Source organism: Neopelma chrysocephalum, unplaced genomic scaffold, assembly GCF_003984885.1.
Source record: "Neopelma chrysocephalum unplaced genomic scaffold, ASM398488v2 Primary Assembly neopelma1_117, whole genome shotgun sequence".
Classification (NCBI taxonomy): Eukaryota; Metazoa; Chordata; class Aves; order Passeriformes; family Pipridae; genus Neopelma; species Neopelma chrysocephalum.
This window is the reverse complement of record NW_020897779.1, coordinates 1,215,136-1,232,874: the sequence shown is the minus strand read 5'-3', so window position 1 is coordinate 1,232,874 and position 17,739 is coordinate 1,215,136. Positions and strand designations below refer to the sequence as shown.

Here is a 17,739-nt window from a genome sequence, read left to right as displayed (position 1 = left end):
TGCGGTCCAGGGCCGCCCCCTCCTTTTGAAGGTGCAGAAACTCCGCTTTCAGTAGCCGCGGCGGCTTCTCTCTGTACTGAGCAGCCACACAGTCTTGGGACCCCCGATCTTACATCCTCTCTCCAGAGCCGGGATGTAGCAGGCGGCGTCAGGGTGCAGGGTATCTCGGTGGCTGCGAAAATAGCTCCGGAGCGACTCCGGACCCGTCGGGACGGGGCCCTTCCCTCCCTTTGGAGGAGAAGCAGACGGCATTCCCGGCACCGTGCAGCCATACGGTCTCCGGGATCCTAGACCTGCACCCTTTCTCCTCCGGAGCGCGCCACCCGCAGCCCTCACTCCTGCTTCCGACCTGAACTTCCACTGTCTCGGCGTGTTTATGGTGGAAACCACGCCCGCTCGCTGTGACGCGAGTATATTGAATATTCAACACTAAAGCTCCACCTCTTTGCTTTGTAACCATAACACAGTAAGGCGCACAGGCCTCAGCAGGAAGATGCCCTTTGGCTCCAGAGGGGCAGAAGGGGAAAGCAAGACCACTTTGGGGGTCCACCAGACTTGCCACCTCCTGTACAGGACCTACAAGCGCCCTGTATGGGGACACGTACTCAGAAATGCTGAAGAATGCCACATGGCCCCTCAGCAACGCGGTGGCAGCAGGTCTCTAGCCAAGCTGGCACATCCTATTTCTACTGCCTTCCCCCCCTGTCAGCACGGCATCACCCACAGGAACTGCAGTGGAGGCAGGTGCTTTAGCAACACCCTCAGGCCCACTGAGCTGCTCATTGTTCCATGTTTTGCTTATAGCAATGCCTGTCCCCTGGCCCCACACAACTATGGCCTACCTGCACACAGCACAGACCTGTAAGACAGGGATCATCCAAGTCACCTCCTTATCAGCACAACCACAGCAGACAGGGGCAACCAGAGCAAGGAGAAACAAGAGAGCTGGTGTTCAAACATAATATTGGAGAGAGGCATTAACTCCCCTAAGTTCAAACACTTTTGACTGTAAAAGCATCAACACTGTGAATAAAGGAAAACCAGTATTTTATTTCATACAGGATCAGCTTCCCAGAGGCACTAACAGCCCTGTGGAGACAACTATGAGAAGCCAAGGAGAGAGGTCAAGCTGCTCTGAAGGAGAGATCAGGAGTAGCAGTAGCTGAGCAGTCAGCAGCATGCCTCGTGAGAGAGGACGGCCAGCCACAGCTGGGTCTGCATCACTACGTGCAGCCCATGTGGAGCAGTGTGATCCTCTTCCCTTTACTCAGCCCTTGTGAGACTACATCCAGATACTGCATCCAGCCTGGGCCACCAAAACAGATGGTTGTCTGGGCCGACTCCAGTTCAGTATGTGAAAGTCATCAGAGGCTGAAGCATTGCAAGGAAAGACTGAGGGAACAGGGTTTATTGACCCTTAAGAAGAACAGACTTTGGAGAGACCTTACAGCCCCTCTTTTCCACTCATCCCTCAGACCTGTGACAAGGCTACTGAAAGACAGAGCCAGGCACTTCAATGAGAACAAGACAATGATATGGACGAGCACCAGGCAGGTTTCCTGGATGAGGGAACAAAAAGTTCCATCTTGAGAACCTTAAGCAGTAGAGCAGAGGCCAGGAGAGGTGGTAGCATCCATCCTGGGACATTAACAGATCCCACCAACGCATCCCATGGCAACCTGGTCTGAAGTCAGTGCCAGCCCTGCTTTGAACAGGTCCTTTTCCACCTCAGTGGAAGACTGAGAAAACCTGGAGTAGAGCCAGCAATGCAGGTTGCTGGAAAGCAACTCATGCTTTCCTTGCTAGAGTTAGAAAGAGCAGGTGCAAGGACAAAAACAGCTGTCAACACCATAAGCATCTGCATGACACACTTGTCACCACCCATGGTCTAAACCACAAGCTAAGAGGATATTTCAGCTACAAAACCCCCACTATTTCCTTCAGTTCAGCCTCTGCTCTGCTGCCTTACAGCATCACTGTGCAGTGGAAGGCAGATATTGGGAAGAAGGATAGCCATCTTCCAGGCCTGGCCAAGGCAGAATGAGTCCCAGTGCCAGACAACAGCATGTCTGTCCAACGTCACAAGTTCTTCTGTGAGGGTAGACGGCGCTTGTCTTTGATGGCATTTCTCTTCCTCTTCTTGTTCAGGAAGCTCTCCAGCTTTCCACTCCTCTTCAGCTCTGCATACTTCTCAGCTAGCTCCAGTTTCCGCTTCTCAGCTGTAGAGGAGAGGGAAGCAAAGTTTTAAACCAAAGCCCAAAACACCTCTACAGACCAGCCCGTCCTCACCTCTCCCTCCCTGGCTCCCAGGCTTAGCTTGCCCCTTGAGCACCAGTGCTAGAACAATCCCTCCATGGCTCTGTGGAATAGTATGGACACCTCACTTCAAGTGCTTGAATTCCTGTCAGCAGTACTCCCTCTAGGTCTTCCTGCAGCATGCTCACACTGAATACTTACATTTCTTTAGGAAAAACGGTTTCTTTCCCTGCTTGGCCAATTCCCTCTGTTGTCTCTTCAAAGACAGCTCTCTCTCCCTCAGCTTCTGCTGTTTTTTCTGTGCCTGTTCTTGCTGTGTCTGTACAAAAAAGATGGCCTGTGTCAGCATCAAGGCAGACCTCAGGTCACACATCCTCTCTTCCAGTGCCTCACAGAGAGACACTGGTGCTGAACTCACCATACGGTTCAGAAGCTGCTGAAGTTTCTCCTTCTGCTCCATGTTCCGGCATTTCTTCAGCTGCTTCTGAACCATCTAGAAGAGAGCAGAAAGCTGCATGACTGCCTGTCTGTCACCTCCACTGTGAAAAGCCTTGGAAGAAGTAGCCCCTGCCAAGCAAGGTTCTTCCAGGCAAGGACAGGCACAGAGCATCACCTCCTTCTCCTGCTTCTTGATGCTGTCCAGGAAGCTGTATGTCTTCATAAATATTTCAGGCTTATACTCTCCAGACAAGTCATCAAATCGAGGGTCTCTGTGGACCTGATGGCAAGGAAGGCAAAGGCAAGAGCTGTAGCCAGGATTATCCTATTAATAGCCTGCTTACTCTCCTTTCACAGACCAGACCTTGCCATTTTTTTCGCCAGCAATATTACACACCCACCATTGAAACATCTGCATTTGGCAAAGACTGAGTGCCATGATTAAGGTGGCAGTCCCTCACGAAGTCATGCTTGCATCCAGTCTACCAAACAACAGACATTTCCATATGCAAGTCTACACCCAGGAGTATCCAATTCAAGGAACAGGAGCAGGAATGCTACCTCCAAACACTTGCAACTCCCAGATCAAGAGCTGGCTGAATATGTGTTGTCAAGGTGATGGATTTGGAAACTCAAACCTATCTAGATTTTCACAGATTAACTGGGTCAGGTAATAAAAAAGGGAGAGATAAAAAGAGATCTCTAACTGCAGAAATTAACATATTCAGATGATCCATCAATAACAAGTCAAAGTTACATTCAGATTAGAAAGCAGATGGACATTTGAACTTCTGGGATTAGTACTGAACAGTGACCGTGGCTTGCAGTGAAATTGTCATTGGTGGGAGTCATTACATCTTCTAGAAACACCTTGGTCACAAACACTGAAGTTAACCCGCAGCTGCTCCTGTACCCATCCCTTCTTCTCCCCAGGGAAACACTATCACTGTCTGCACTCACCAGTAGTCCAGCCCTGTTCTCTAAAAACAGCCTGTGCCATCTGCAGCAGCCCAATTACCATGTGTGTCCCCTGTCAGCATTGCTATGGGAAGTCAGCTCCTGAACTGGGGAGAGGGAGCACCCACCTTCTTTCTAACAGAGATGACTTGTCGCAGAAAAGGCACAGGCTTCTTGGCAGACATCTCCAATGGCCTGAAAAAGAGAGAAATGTATTTAAGAGGAGCAGATGTCAGAATGAGGCCCAGGCTAACATTTTGGGAGGTTAGTCAAACCCTCAGAAGAACATTACTGCACAACAGACTCTCCCAACTCAATCCTCCCTATACCAGCAGAGAGCAAAGAGGTGACTCAGTCAAGAGCCACAGAAGGCTAAGGCAAACAAATGTATAAATGTGTGGTTAAAACAACCCTACACAGAACTTGTAACAGCCCCACTGTATCAAGTGAAAACCCATCACTGCATCAGTAAATGTGCTGTACTTGATTATTTCTCTCATAGTCATAGAATGGCTGGGGGTGGAAGGGACCTCCGGTGATCACCTAGAGACCACCACTCTGCTAAAGCAGGTTAACCTAGATAAGGTTGCACAGGATTGCATCCAGGTGGATTTTGAATATCTCCAGAGATGGAGACTCCACAACCTCACTGGGCAGCCTGTTCCAGTGCTCAGTCACTCTCACAGTAAAGTTTTCCCTCATACTCACATGGAACTCCCTGTGTTTCAGATTGTGCCTGTTACCCCTTGTTCTGTTGCTGGGCACCACTGAAAAGAGCCTAGCCCCATCCCCTCGACCCCTGCCCTTAACATATTTGTAAGCATTGATAAGGTCCCCTCTCAGTCATCTCTTCTCGAGGCTGAACAGGCCCATCTCCCTCAATCTGTCCTCAAAAAAAAGATGCTCCAGTCATTTTTTTTTGCCCTCCGCTGGACCCACTCCAATAGCTCCGTTGTCTCCCCTGTCCTGAGGAGCCCGGAACTGGACACAGCACTCCTGATGTGGCCTGACCAGGGCTGACTAGCAGGGCAGGATCACCTCCTTTGACCTGCTGGCAAGGCTCTTCCTAATGCACCCTAGGATACCATGGGCCTTGTTGGCCACAAGGGCACACTGCTGGCTCATGGACAGCTTGTTGTCCGCCAGAACCCCCAGGTCCTTCTCCACAGAGCAGCATTCCAGCAGGACAGCCTCCAGCATCTACTGGTGCTTGGACTTATTCCTCCCCAGGTGCAGGATCCTGCACTTCTCTTTGTTGAACTTCAGGCAGTTCTTCTCTGTCCAGCTCTCCAGCCTGTCCAGTTCTTGCAGAATGGCAGCACAGCCCTCTGGTGTACCAGCCACTCCTCCCAGCTTTGTGTTGTCAGCAAGCTTGCTGAGGGACACTCTGTCCCTTCATCCAGGTCACTGATGAATAAGTTGAACAATGCTGGACCCAGTACTGACCCCCATGGACACCACTAGCGACAGGCCTCCAACTAGTCTATTGCATCTCTGATCACAACTCTCTTGAGCTCTGCCATTCAGCTGGTTCTCAATCCACCTCACCATCCACTCATCTAATCCACACTTCCTGAGCTTGCCTATGAGGATGTTAGGGAAGACAGTGTCAAAAGTCTTGCTGAAGTCAAGGTAGACAACATCCACTCCTCCCCCCTCAGCCACCCAGCCAGTCATGCCATCACAGAAGGCTATCAAGCAAGATTTCCCCTCAGCGAATCCATACAGACTACTCCCAGAAACCTTTCACATGCTTAGAGATGACCTCCAGAATGAGACTCTCCATCACGTTTCCAAGGATGGAGGTGAGGCTTACTGGTCTGTAGTTTCCCGAGTCCTCCCTTCTTGCCATTTCTGACACTGGCTTTCCTTCAGACCTCTTGCACCTCTCCTGCTCTCCATGCCCTTTCAAAGATGATGGAGAGTGGGTGAGCGTTAGCATCTGCCAGCTCCCTCAGCACTCATGGATGCCAAAGTAGGGAATTTCTGCACTGACCTGGAAGTTACAAAGACAGGCCAGGCTCAGCAAGAAAGCACGCTGTAACACCAGTAAGGAAAAGGTCAGCCCCAGGATAACAGGCTGCACAGCGTGTGGTACATATCCCAAAAGAGACTTCACAATGAATCAGGATCGTGAGGATTACAGTGACAATCAATTAAGGGAAAAAGTTTTCCTTGCAACACAGGCCTTAGAGCTTGATGCTTCAGGTATATGAGGGGGATGGTATAAGGTGGCAGAACAGGGTATTACTCTCCCTGTATTACTTGGATGCTGCGTCCTGTGATTTGTCAGGTAAGGTACCAGAAACATGAAAAACCTGCTGAGAGCACCCACAGCATGGGCATTGCACCCACAGTCAGCCACAAGTAACATCGGGGCAGGAACAGAACAGCCCAGGAGTAAGTTTTCCAAATTCCTCTTAGAGCAGCATTCAGTGTATTTTCATGTCTGCTGATGTGGCTACACCCCTGCACAATGCTCCGGAGTCAGCTTGATACAGCACTGCTGAAGCCAGCTCAGTGCCAGGGGATTTCCTTGATGTCCTTTCTTTAAGAAACTCACTTCCATAACAAAAACACAAGAGAAACACCATGTGGGATTTAACAGTAATACATCGCTTAAAGGATTAGGGGAATTAAATAAAAGCAGAATTATGCAAACTGTGTGGCAGAAATTAGAGACACTGTGTGAAGATGTTGCACTACACAAAATCCCCCAGAGCCCTGGGCAAAAGGAAAAGCAGAAACATTATTCTAATCAACTGTTTATGGCAGGAGAAACATGTATTAAGCAGAGATTCAGAAACAAATTAGGGAGTGCCAGTGTAACAGAAGAAACCTGTTCAAATCACTTGGATGCAACTCTGAGGACTGAAAACTAGCTAAATACTGCAAATAAAGGGTAAGAGTATTGCTGTTACTAGTGGGGGTCTGTGGAGAACTGTAAAAAGATCTGATAGTTTTTGTTGTGCCAAATACAGGAAAAAGTCTGTGATGTTCTCCCTCTGTAGAGAGGGGAAAAAAGGAAAATGAACACAGACAAGCCACAGATAAGACAACAGCAGGATGAATGAAATTGGCTGTGACTGTAACTCCAGCCAGTGGGAGCCAGGCAGAAGATGCTAATAAGCTGGAAGGGGTTTAGAAACCAGCAGGGTAACTATGTCAGCTCACAGTGGACACTATCATACAGCTTGAAAAGCACACCATGCTGAGGGTTACAAGTGCTTTAACACAGAGGGTATAAAGGCATTGAGTGCCAATTTAACTATCAAGTAACAGGTGGCTGCTGGGGATTTGAACAGGACAGGATATTAAGAGCTCTGAAAACAGCACCAGACCATTCCCAAATGAAACACTATAGTAACAGGCATTATTGTCTAGTACATTAAAGGAGATCTATGCCAGCTCCAAGGCAACACCAGCACTGTGAGGAGTTCCCAGTGTAATTTCTGGAGGCAGAGAGCACACATGCACATTTTTCTAATCACAAAAATCCCTCTTTACCCCTTTTTGCCTTGTTGCTGCTTCACCATAGCTTTGGTAGGTTTTGAAGTTTTCTTTCCACTGGTCATCTGTTTGCACACTCTTGTTCTTGCATCGCTCTGCATCTGCAGTAGTTCCTCAAAAGACATGTCAGACTGATCTGGAAGAGAGCACAGGACACACCTAAACTGAACAGCTTCTCAAGGCACTTCTCACTCCCAAATTCCACCAACAGGGATGTCTCAGAGCCTGAAACAGTGACACAAGCACAGTGGTGTCATCCCTGTACAACTGCATGGCAGAAAGAAGCCTCTGCGTCTCTCAGCCTTTGATTCCTCTCTCATTCAGTCTTTACCACTGGAATAGTCTCTCCCTCACCCCAATGTGTCTTTGCTTCTCTCTCCACTCAATAGCACAGAAAAGAGCAGTACAAAGGTTCTACCTGGTACAAAGAGCAGTATGAGCTCTGCACTGGGTTATACTTTGGCTGCATTGCAAATTCTGGTCACCTCTCGGTCCCGACTCTCCCACTTCAACAGACTGTTGTTCCATTGCCTTTAAACGGGCATTATCACACCTCTCACAGCACGAAACCAGCCAAGAAGTGAAAGAAAACCACATGGGCTATTCAGTATGTTAAGACTTGGAGACAAACTTCCCACTGCACATCTGCCATTGCTCTGCTCAGTCAGCAGTGAAGCAGCTCCCACAGCAGACCCTCCTCAACACACCAGGGGCCTGTGAACTACTGAAATCTCAACCTTCACCACTCACTGTCAACAGAAACAGTTTATAGCCTGATTCACTGGGGAAGAAAAAAACCCATAACACCAAAAAGCAGTTTCATATCCTAACCTTGCTGGGAGCTCCTCAGAACATTATTTACATCCTGTGTTTCGTAAAATGTTCCTTCTCTCCTCTGACTGCTGACAACACAGGAAACAGCAAAAGTAATTCTACCCATGGTGGTAATGAATGCACAATATTCTGCTGGAATTGTCTGTTGATATGTTTCTTTAATATCCCTCAGTGTCAGTAACCTTTAACACTTCTTATAACAGAATGTAAAAATCTTATCAATGATTCTTTCTGGATTTACACTGCTGGGTGTTCAGAACTAACAACTGAAACACTTTTTAAGTCAGCACTTGGATATGCTCATTCTCTTCTCTTGTAGGGGCAAGAAGGGGTTTGTACTGGCTCCCTTCTAAAAGGTAAAGCCTTGGCAAACTGACTTGGGTGGTGTTTGCCTGCTCAACACCTCTGAGCAGTGACAGGCACATGGCCTTTCTAAGCCTCTGTGATACTAATGCATTTGTCACAGAACACCCCAACTGTGGCCCAGCAGGATCAATCACATCCTGTCTGTGGTACATTGGCCTTGGCTGGATGCCAGGTGTCCACCAAGCTGCTTTATCACTCCTCTCCTCTGCTAGATAGGGAAGAGAAAATACAACAAAGGTTCACAGGTTGACATAAAGCCAGGAAAGATCACTCATCAATTACCGTCACACGGGCAAAACGAACAGATTGGGATGCAGTTCTTCACGAACTGCTCCAATGTGGGTCCCTTTCCACAGGGTGGAGTCCTTCAGGAACAGGTTGCTCCAGCATGGGTCCGCCACGGGGTCAAAAGTCCTGCCAGCAAACCCACTCCAGCTTCTCATGGGGGCACATCCACTCACTTCAGTGTGGGGTCCTCCGTGGGCTGCAGAGGCACAGCTGCCTCACCATGGGCTGCACCACAGGCTGCAGGGGTATCTCTGCCCAGCCACCTGAAGCACCTCCTCCCTCTCCTTCTTCACTGACTTTGGTGTCTGCAGGGCTGTTTCTCTCACATATTCTCACTCCTTTCTACCAGTTGCTGATCTGCAGCAGGGCTTTTCCCCTTCTTAGATGTTACCACAGAGGTGCTACCACTGTTGCTTATAAAAGCCCCTGGCCACAGCTGAGCTAATGGGACATGTGAGAAGCTTCTAGCATGCTCTCACAGAAGCCACCCTTGTAGCCCACTCACTACCAAACCCTTGCCACACAAACCCAAAACGCTGCCCCAAGAGCGAGGTTTCTGTGTGCTTTGCCAAATTTTGGAAGCAACATGAGGTCAGTCACATTGGCTCAGAGCATGGACTTATTATTTATTATCCCAGTCACTCTCATCCTGGCAATAACTAAGACCTGTTTCAGAAACTACTCTCATCATTCAGAAAACGTAATGGGCACAGCCATGTGTTGCCTCAGGAAATATTTTCTCTTTGCTTGTTCTGAACACTCATGAACTCTGCTCTGTCGATGCTCCTTAGTCCTCTGAAATAGGCTAAGGGAACACTGTACATCCAGTTTGCCACACAAGGGACAAAAGAAATGTGAATACAGCATGATTTCATTACACTATTTCCCCAAAACACCCTTCCCCCTTATCTTACTGCAATCTGACATTCTCTCTTGCTTGGACTCCTGCAAACACCCTTGCCCCTGCCTTCTTAGTGATGACAGCACCACTGCCCTTTCTGGTCTCCACCTTTTCCCTTGTCACTCATGTACAATCACTTACTGCCGGCCCAGAATGTGAAATCCCCTTCAGATCAATGAGCTGTGCCTGCACTCAGGCATGAGCAGAGTGCCATGCAGCTCAGCAATTTACATTAATCTCACTATTGGGGTTCACAGAGACACAAGAAAACCAACAAATTTGTGGACAAGAGAATCTGACACCACATTGTTCAAATTCAGGAAAAATCTCTGCTAATTATATGAGTTACTGGAGGACAAAGCAATTAACCTCTGCATACGGCAATATTTAAGTATCACTCAAAGCATCACTGGGCACACAACTGAAAGACTCTGAACAAGGACCAGTGAAAAGGGCAAAGAAAGCATTAAAGGAAAGGAAGAATCATAGAACAGAATCATAGAATCAGCCGGGTTGGAAAGGACCTCTGAGATCATCAAGTCCAACCTTTGATCCACTACCGACATGGTTACTAGACCATGGCACTAAGTGCCACATCCAGTCTCATCTTAAAAACCTCCAGGGATGGAGAATCCACCACTTCCCTGAGCAACCCATTCCAATGCCTGATAACCCTCTCAGTAAAGAACTTCTTCCTAATATCTAACCTAAACCTCCCATGGCAGAGCTTAAGACCATAATGATGTGGAAGATACTCTTAACACTGGTTGAAGGCAGACAAGACACCATCACTTGCACTACAATACTCCACTTAGCTGCAATTCCAAAACAATACTGTTTAAATAGCAAAGGCTTACAAGATGTCACTAAAAACAAGACAAAGATACCACGTAAAGAGATGCAAAGGATTAGAAAAGAGATTTGGTATAAACCAGAGAAAGCAAAGGCATGCAGAGCTTCCACTGATAAAATATTTCAATACTGGTACAGGTGACCAGACTTGACTATCCAAAACCTAATGGGGATGATTTCCACACAGTAGTATCAGCCCATGAAATACACCCCATTTGTAGGAGATTGAATTAGCCACTCACACTCATCAAAACATCACTGGACATAATAAACATGTTTCAGGGTAGAAGTGAATGGTCCTAGCAGATGTTCACTGCTGGGCAGCGGAATTGGCAACTGTGTGTGTGAAAAGGCCCCAGTTAAAAAGACAGGATTAGCTTATTTCCCTTGTTTCTTGCATTCTTTCTTGAGGCCCTAATTTCCCCATTTTTTCATTCATTTTCCCCCCTAGAATATAACTTACCTTTTCTGTTCTGTCTCTGTAGTCCATTTCATTTTTTCCTTCCCACCATTTTTTCCCTTCATCCATTATTTTGAGGATTATTTCCTCTTTTTTGCACCTCTTGATAAGCTACTGTTACCTACTGACAACAGGGACATTTCCTGCTCAGGAGCACAGCCTCCTCGTGTTTCCTATCCTCCCACAGACTCCGGTGACACATGGACACCTTATGCCTTTCTCAGCCTGTAGAGGGCTATACGACCTGCTGAGCACGTCAGAGCGTCCAGGACGCAAGAACAGATGGCCTAAGAAATGGTTGATATCTGCCCAATTGTTCCCTGCTGAGACAAAATGAGTGCTGGACTCAAATATAACTCCTTCTGCTCCAGACACAAGATCACAGAGGCCTCCGACAGATGGCAAAAGTAAAACTACTGTTCCCATTCACATCCAGCTGTGGAAAGGAAAGGGTGCCTGTCAGTGGTCCTCTCTCTGAGCTTTGCTAAAGCTCACCATTTCCTCACCAGAGGAAACCAAAATGACTACAACGGATAGTGGGGCACCTTGCCAGTCCCAAAAGTCCACCTTTAGAGGAGATGTGCCTCCCCCATGGCCCCACTCAGACACACCACGGAGACCCCTTTCACAAGACAATTAGCGACTCCTCACACCTGCATCACGCCATGTGTTTGACACCTCAGTTTCGTTTAAAGGCCTTTGCTGAACTTTTCGTAAGGTTTTCGTTCTCACCTGGATCATTTTGAGATGAGGAAACCACACTGTGCTCACCACTGTGGATGAGAACCACCACCTGCACACCCTGAACCTCAGCCCATGCCGTGCCCACAGCCACGCACCGCCCGGTTCTCCCACTCCACCTGTCCTGGCGAGGACCTCTGGAGCTCCTCTGCGTCTGAATTTGCACAGAGCAATCGCCCTGGAGATGTGGGAGATCTTCCACAGTAGAAGGTGTTCCTGCCCACGGCAGGGGGGCTGGAACTGGATGATCTTTAAGGTCCCTTCCAACCCAAACCACTCCATAGTTCTGTGATTCCACACACGGGGAAGACGACTACGGGGAAGAGGCCCCTACACGGTTTTTGTTCCAGGGACCTCTCACGCATCTCCAGCGCACACCCTGCTGTGATCCCGAGCTCATCCTCTGAGCGGAGCAGGTGAGGGAGAGATGCAGGACTTGGAATACGAAATGCGACCAAGCCATTTGCCAACTCGTTTCCCACTGAGCGGGCAGCCGTGACCCCCCGATACGCGCTGAGGCCGCCGCCCGTACCGGAGGCGCTGCCGCCGGGACCCCCCTCACCTCTCCCGCCAGGCCCCGGCGCCTCCGCCTCCCCGTCCCCCGAGAGGCTCCCGTCGTCGTCGCTGTCGCCATCGCCCTCTGCCGCCTCCAGCCTCCCGAGCGGCCGCTCCGCGGCCGCCTCTTCCTCGCCCTCCATGGCGGCGGCGGCGGCAGCGGCGACTCGTCCCCGTCCCGCCCGGTCCCGGCGCGGCCGCATCGCCCCCGCCCGCGGCCCCGCCCTCCCGGAAGCGGAACCAGGGCACGCCAGAGAGTCACGTGGGGGAGCGGGTTTTATTGGCGTCATTTTAAAGCAGAAATCGTTCCTTTGTGAGGAACGGGTCATGTACGCATTCTGGTGATATCCAGCTAATTCGCCAATAAATGGTAAAGTGCAAGATCAAGATCCCTCTGCACTGCCGAACTGAGTCATCTTGATGCTGGATTGTATCACAGCCTGGCCAAGGTTTCTAACACGAGCACCAACTGTATAAAATAAGGGTTTGCCATCGCCTTCAATTGCGTCAGCTGAAGCTCTTAGCAGTGACTGTCTGAAAGGAGATGGAGTTACACACAGTGGCCTGCATTAGGAGAGATACAGTCAGCACACCAAGGGATGTCAGTGTCTCTGTAGACTTGACACCTGTGAGGGCACACTTGGAATGTTGCATCCAATTTTCTCACCGCTCCCCAGTTAAAAGGAGAGGGGAGGAACTGGGGAGGGTTCAGTAGAGAGCTCCCAAGACAGTCAGAGGCATCGGCATCGCCTTCCTCGGGAAGGGGCGGGGGTCTTGGCGCGGGCGGGGCAGAGGCGGTCGGCGAGAGGCGGTCGGCGAGGGCGCGGAGCTGCGCGGCGAGACGGCTGAGCTCCGGGCCCGCCGGCGGGGCGGCGGCGCGGGGCTGCCGGGAGCGCAGATGGGCCGCCTCCTCCTCCCTGCGGGGACAAGGGGTCAGGGGCGGCAGGTGATGCAGCGGCCTCCCCCACCCCCCCGGAGCCCTCTCACCTGAGGCAGGTGCAGGTGCAGGAGATGCAGCGGCCCCCGCCGTCCCGCCTCGCCCACACTCGCAGCCAGGCCCAGGCGCGGTCCCGGCGCAGCACCCGCAGCACCGCGGTCCCCGAGGCGGGCCCGGCGCCGGCCCCGAGCGCTGCGGGCAAGGGAAGCGACTGCGTTAGGCGGCGGCAGGACCCGGCGGCAGGCCGCCTGTACACCCCCTAGGCTGCCCCGATGAGGTCTGCAGGCGGTCACTGCTCTGGCCCCAGCGCCACAGAAGCCATACAGAGCAGAGTCAGGCCGTAGGAGTCCTGCCCCCCCGAAAGAGCTGGAGCTCAAGGGGGTTTGTCCCTCCTCTGTGCACTGTGGCAAAGCTTCCAAAGCTTGGAAGCTACCTGTGACCTTATAGACAGTGTGTGACCAATTCCCTGCCTCATCCTTTTGGAGCAGGGAGTCTCAGTGGGCAGGACTGAATTCGATTTGTGTCTGCTGTCCTGCATAGACATGTTTCAGGCACAGCTAGAGCATATAGCCAGAGGACAGTACACACGTTGCTGGGCCTGACACTCACCCACGGCCCTGTGCTGGGCAGCTGCCAGATCAGCATCCTCAGGGTGCAGGAGGCTGTACCAGGACTGACCGACCAGCTCCTCCCTGCGGTAGCCAAGGTGGTAGGTGACACTGGGGGAGACAAGGGAAGTGGGGACTGAGTGCCATACAGGGTCCACACCCTGTCAGCAAGGAGCAGCAGCTGCTCGCTGGAGGGGAGAGCAAAACAACAGAGGTACAGAAATAAGTTGTAAAGGAGGGAAGAGGTCTAGGAAGCGTCTGTGAGTCTCAGTGCTCACACAGTATCTAGCCTGCATCCAATATAAGGCTTGGTGAAGGGAAATGATTCTTGCTGCCTGAGATGTACAGCTGGGGCTCTGGTGCAAACAGGCACACCTCACCTCTCCGTGACATCAATAAACGTCATGTCTAGGATGTGCGTGCTCTGGAATATGTCATCCTGGGAACCAGCTTCGCCATCTGCAGGCGACTGCATGACCGGCGAGCAGAGGGCCAGGAAGGCTGTGGTGGAGGGTGAGGGTGGCCAGCTCAAGGCCACAAAGCGCCCACACACTGTCACGACCCGATTCCCTCCATGCTTCAGCCGGAAGGCCTTGGACGTGCACATCTCACTGACAAAAGTGACTTCTGCAGAGAAACAAACCATTCCGAGTGGGTCAGGGGCTCCCCTGCTCTGCTCTCAGCAGAGCTGGCCCTGGATCTCTGATCACAGCCACTGAGGGCCTGTGGCAGAGCAAGGTGGCAACATCTGCAAGATGCCAGCAGAGGCCTCCCTTACCCCTGCCAGGTTCCTCCTGGGCGAGGAGGAGCTTCTTGTACACATCCTCACATCCCTGCCCATCCAGGATGTCAAAGACCGTGTCCCCCTGGGCGAGCAGCTCCACCTGACAAAAGAGGGGGCTTCCTCAAGGACTGTGCCTGTTTTGGTGAGCCTTGGCTGGCACCATGGGCACACAGACCACTGGAGCCACAGCCTAGCATCTGCTGGGGCAGTGTGCTGTGCACACAATAAAGGCACCAGGACAGTGACTGCAAATGCCTAGTGAGCAAGCCTTACCACAGAGAGGCCCAGGATCTGAGCCACGTTCTCCGAGATGTAGACCAGCTTTCCACTGGCCGACAGCACAAGCAGAAACCCCGGGAGCAGGGAGAGTAGCTCTGTGCCGAGGGCCGGTTGCGCAGGAGGAGCTGAGCCTGCAGGGGGATCAGGGTGAAGTGCTGTCTTGATGGAGCAGGAGCAGTGTCCCACACAGATGTAAGATAGCATGGGGTACAGCAGTGCCATGGGTACCTGGAGGGAACAGCTGAGCCCCCCGCAGCCGGAGGCACACCAGGGCCATGGTATGGAGGTAGGAGAGCCGCTCCTTCTCCCGCACGGAGATGGGCAGCAGGGAACGCAATGCCTGCAGTTCCGCGTTGATCTGGTCCCGGCGAGCCTTGGAAGCACTCTTGGTTGACCTGCAAAGCCAGCCATCTGGGGAGGTGCATCCAGGGAGGGAAAGGGACAGCATTCCCCGCCTGTCGCTATGGGGAGAATTATGAGCTTGGGGATATGGAGTAGAGAAGTTCAGCACCCATGCCAGCTGCTGCCTCTAGGAGAGCAAACCTTGCGTAGCTGTTTCGGTGCAGTGGGTGCAGGCAGAGGCTACCCAAGGGGATATGCTGCTGGTGTGGCTGGTGCCTCTCCTGGTGGGGACCAGGTTGGACAATGACCTGTGCTTTGTGAGGAGCCCACGCGACACAACCTCGCCAGCAAACCCCGCAAGGATGGAAATTGCATCCAGTGCCAGAACGTGCACCCCGGTCCACCAGATATGCCTTTCCTCTTCAACTACCCCAAATCCCTCTGCCCCGCCAAGCTCCTGCACCTCCTCCCCATGTGCCAGCTGACAGCCCCACCGTCTCAGGCTGGTGTAAGCCTCTTGCAGGGGCCATCAGACCCTACACCAGCTGTCCCAGGGCTCTCAGAGACCATCACAGCCCTGAAAGTGGGAGGTGGGGGGGAGCTCACCTGAATGGCCTTGAGGCCCTGGGCGCCTGCTTGCCCCTCCTGGGCAGGCAGCTCATCTCTGCCTGCAGGGGCTGGTGGCAGTGGCTGCAGAAGATGGTCATGCTGCTGGCGCTGCGATGCCTGAAGCTGGCAGGCCTGAACTGCTGCCTCCTTCGCTTCTGGCTGTGGCTGAACCTGCTGACCCCTCTGCTCCTGGCCTCCTTTTGTATCCTCCTGGGGTGCAGAGGCCAAGCCACTCGTGGAGAGAGTTACCTCTTGTGACGCAACTACAAACAGCTCAGGGCTATTTTTAGAAGGCGGGCTGCTAAAAATAGCCTTGCAGCCGGCTGCAATCTGAGAGGGGAAGTAATAAAAGGAAGCCAGGGTCTTTAAAGCAAACCAGCCACTCAGGAGGGGGCAGTGAGGAAGACAGCAGGGATCCCCCTGCATGGCACACATCTGCCCAGCTCCTGGCCCACAGCTGCTGCCACCCCAGCAGAAGGTTCTGTGTCTAGTCTGCCTGCCTGGCAGCTGCTCTCCAGCATCACTGGTGAGCTGGGTGCTGTGAGAAGGAGCTGATAAGCCAAGAAAATGCATTGAAGACATCTGGACCAAGACAGTAAGAATTTCCCATGCTCAGGCCTGCAGCAGGGTCCTGGCAGAGGGAGTCAGGGCCACAGCACCCCTGAACCCAAGAGAACCCTTGAAGGAGATTGGGGTGTTGGTGACCCCATTCTTTTCTTCCCAGAGAGGCCTTTTCCCCACCAAAGGTTTGCTCTCCTAGAGGCAACTGACATGGGGTGCTGAGCCTTTCTAGGGCCTGTTGTCTTCACTTGATGGTGTAGAGATTGTGATTCTTCCCAGACAAGCCGCAGTGACAGCCATTCATGGACAGAATTGAGAGCACCTTGGGGAGCCTCTGCTCAGCACCACATTACCCAGCCCAGCAAGTCTGTGTGGTCTGTGGGTGTTTCCTGGTGCCTGGCATCCTGCAAGAAGAGTAAGCTTGGTGCTTCAGTGCTGGGGGAGGGGATGCCACAGCAAAAAAACCACTATTTCATTTCACAGCTTGAGAGAGAGCCTGTGGCTGAAGCAGTTGATTTGAGGAGTTAAGAGCTGCTGCACAACAGAGGGTAGATGTCCACCCAGCCCTCACAAGTAATCTGCAGGTGCGAGGCCGAGGCTGGGGCTGTTCCCCTGAGCCAGACGTACTGTCAGCACACCTGTCTCCCTCCAGGCCCCAGGCTGCCACTGATGCTCACCAGGGTGAGCTGCCAGTGCATGAAGAACAAGCTCTTGTCACAATTGAGGTGCCTTTTGTTCTCCTGACACAGGGTTTTCACCACTCTTGTGCCACTCCAGACTGCTCCATTGTGCCCGCATTGGCCATCCCCTGCAGGTCAAGGAGCCCAGGCACCCACACAACCTTGTGCTGCTGGATGAGCAGCACTTGACTCTGGCTGTGTGCCAGCCCTCAGGGCAGGGCAGACAGCCTGGGCCCTCTGCCACCCGTTCCTGGCATGCGGCTGCAGTCATCTCAGCTGCCCTGGAAAACAGCCCAGGAAACACCCTGAGTGCTTCCCTAGGCTAATGCTGTCCCTGCATTAGCCTCACTACAGTTGCCATGGGAGCTCCACATTAGACACCTCACGTCCACAGAAAGGGGCTTGAGCACAGTGCTCTGTGCCACCCAGGAAGACTGTCCCAGGCACCACTCCATCTCCAGCACTGAAGCAGGAAGCAACAGGGCATCCACCTTTCTGAGGCAGCACAGCCCAGGAGATGTACACCACTTTCTTCCCTGTCCTCTTGGCAAGGCAACACAGCCCTGGGCAGGAGGCAGGTACACCAGGGCAGTGCTACTGTGGAGGGCCCAGCTTCCCTTCTGCCACCCCAGCCAGTGCTCACACCAGCCAGAGCCTGCTGCTGCCACAAGCCACTAGTGGCCTGCAGCTTTGGGGGAAAGCACCTGGTTCAGTCTCTCCTCTCTCACACCCTCTCTCCCCCAGTTCACCTGCTAGGACACACACAGCAGCAGAAACCATG

At 52.1% G+C, this 17,739-nt stretch overlaps 2 protein-coding genes across 2 annotated transcripts; both read right to left on the bottom strand.

The window, feature by feature from the left end:
• Window positions 1–1,030: 1,030 nt before the first annotated feature.
• On the bottom strand, window positions 1,031–12,347 carry RRP36 (ribosomal RNA processing 36). Its single transcript, XM_027697027.1, has 7 exons — window positions 12,166–12,347; window positions 7,159–7,297; window positions 3,780–3,846; window positions 2,870–2,974; window positions 2,675–2,749; window positions 2,458–2,575; window positions 1,031–2,219 (listed from the first exon to the last, which is right to left on the bottom strand). Exons 1-7 carry the CDS (start codon window positions 12,299–12,301, stop codon window positions 2,080–2,082), a joined length of 780 nt encoding a protein of 259 aa, XP_027552828.1. The 5' UTR covers window positions 12,302–12,347; the 3' UTR covers window positions 1,031–2,079.
• A 69-nt stretch (window positions 12,348–12,416) lies between these two features.
• Window positions 12,417–17,632, bottom strand: NPAS4 (neuronal PAS domain protein 4). Its single transcript, XM_027697017.1, has 8 exons — window positions 15,715–17,632; window positions 14,995–15,161; window positions 14,761–14,897; window positions 14,482–14,587; window positions 14,084–14,330; window positions 13,705–13,814; window positions 13,146–13,287; window positions 12,417–13,075 (listed from the first exon to the last, which is right to left on the bottom strand). The coding sequence occupies exons 1-8, from the start codon at window positions 15,813–15,815 to the stop codon at window positions 12,709–12,711; spliced, it is 1,377 nt and encodes a 458-aa protein (XP_027552818.1). The 5' UTR covers window positions 15,816–17,632; the 3' UTR covers window positions 12,417–12,708.
• Between the last annotated feature and the right edge of the window lie 107 nt (window positions 17,633–17,739).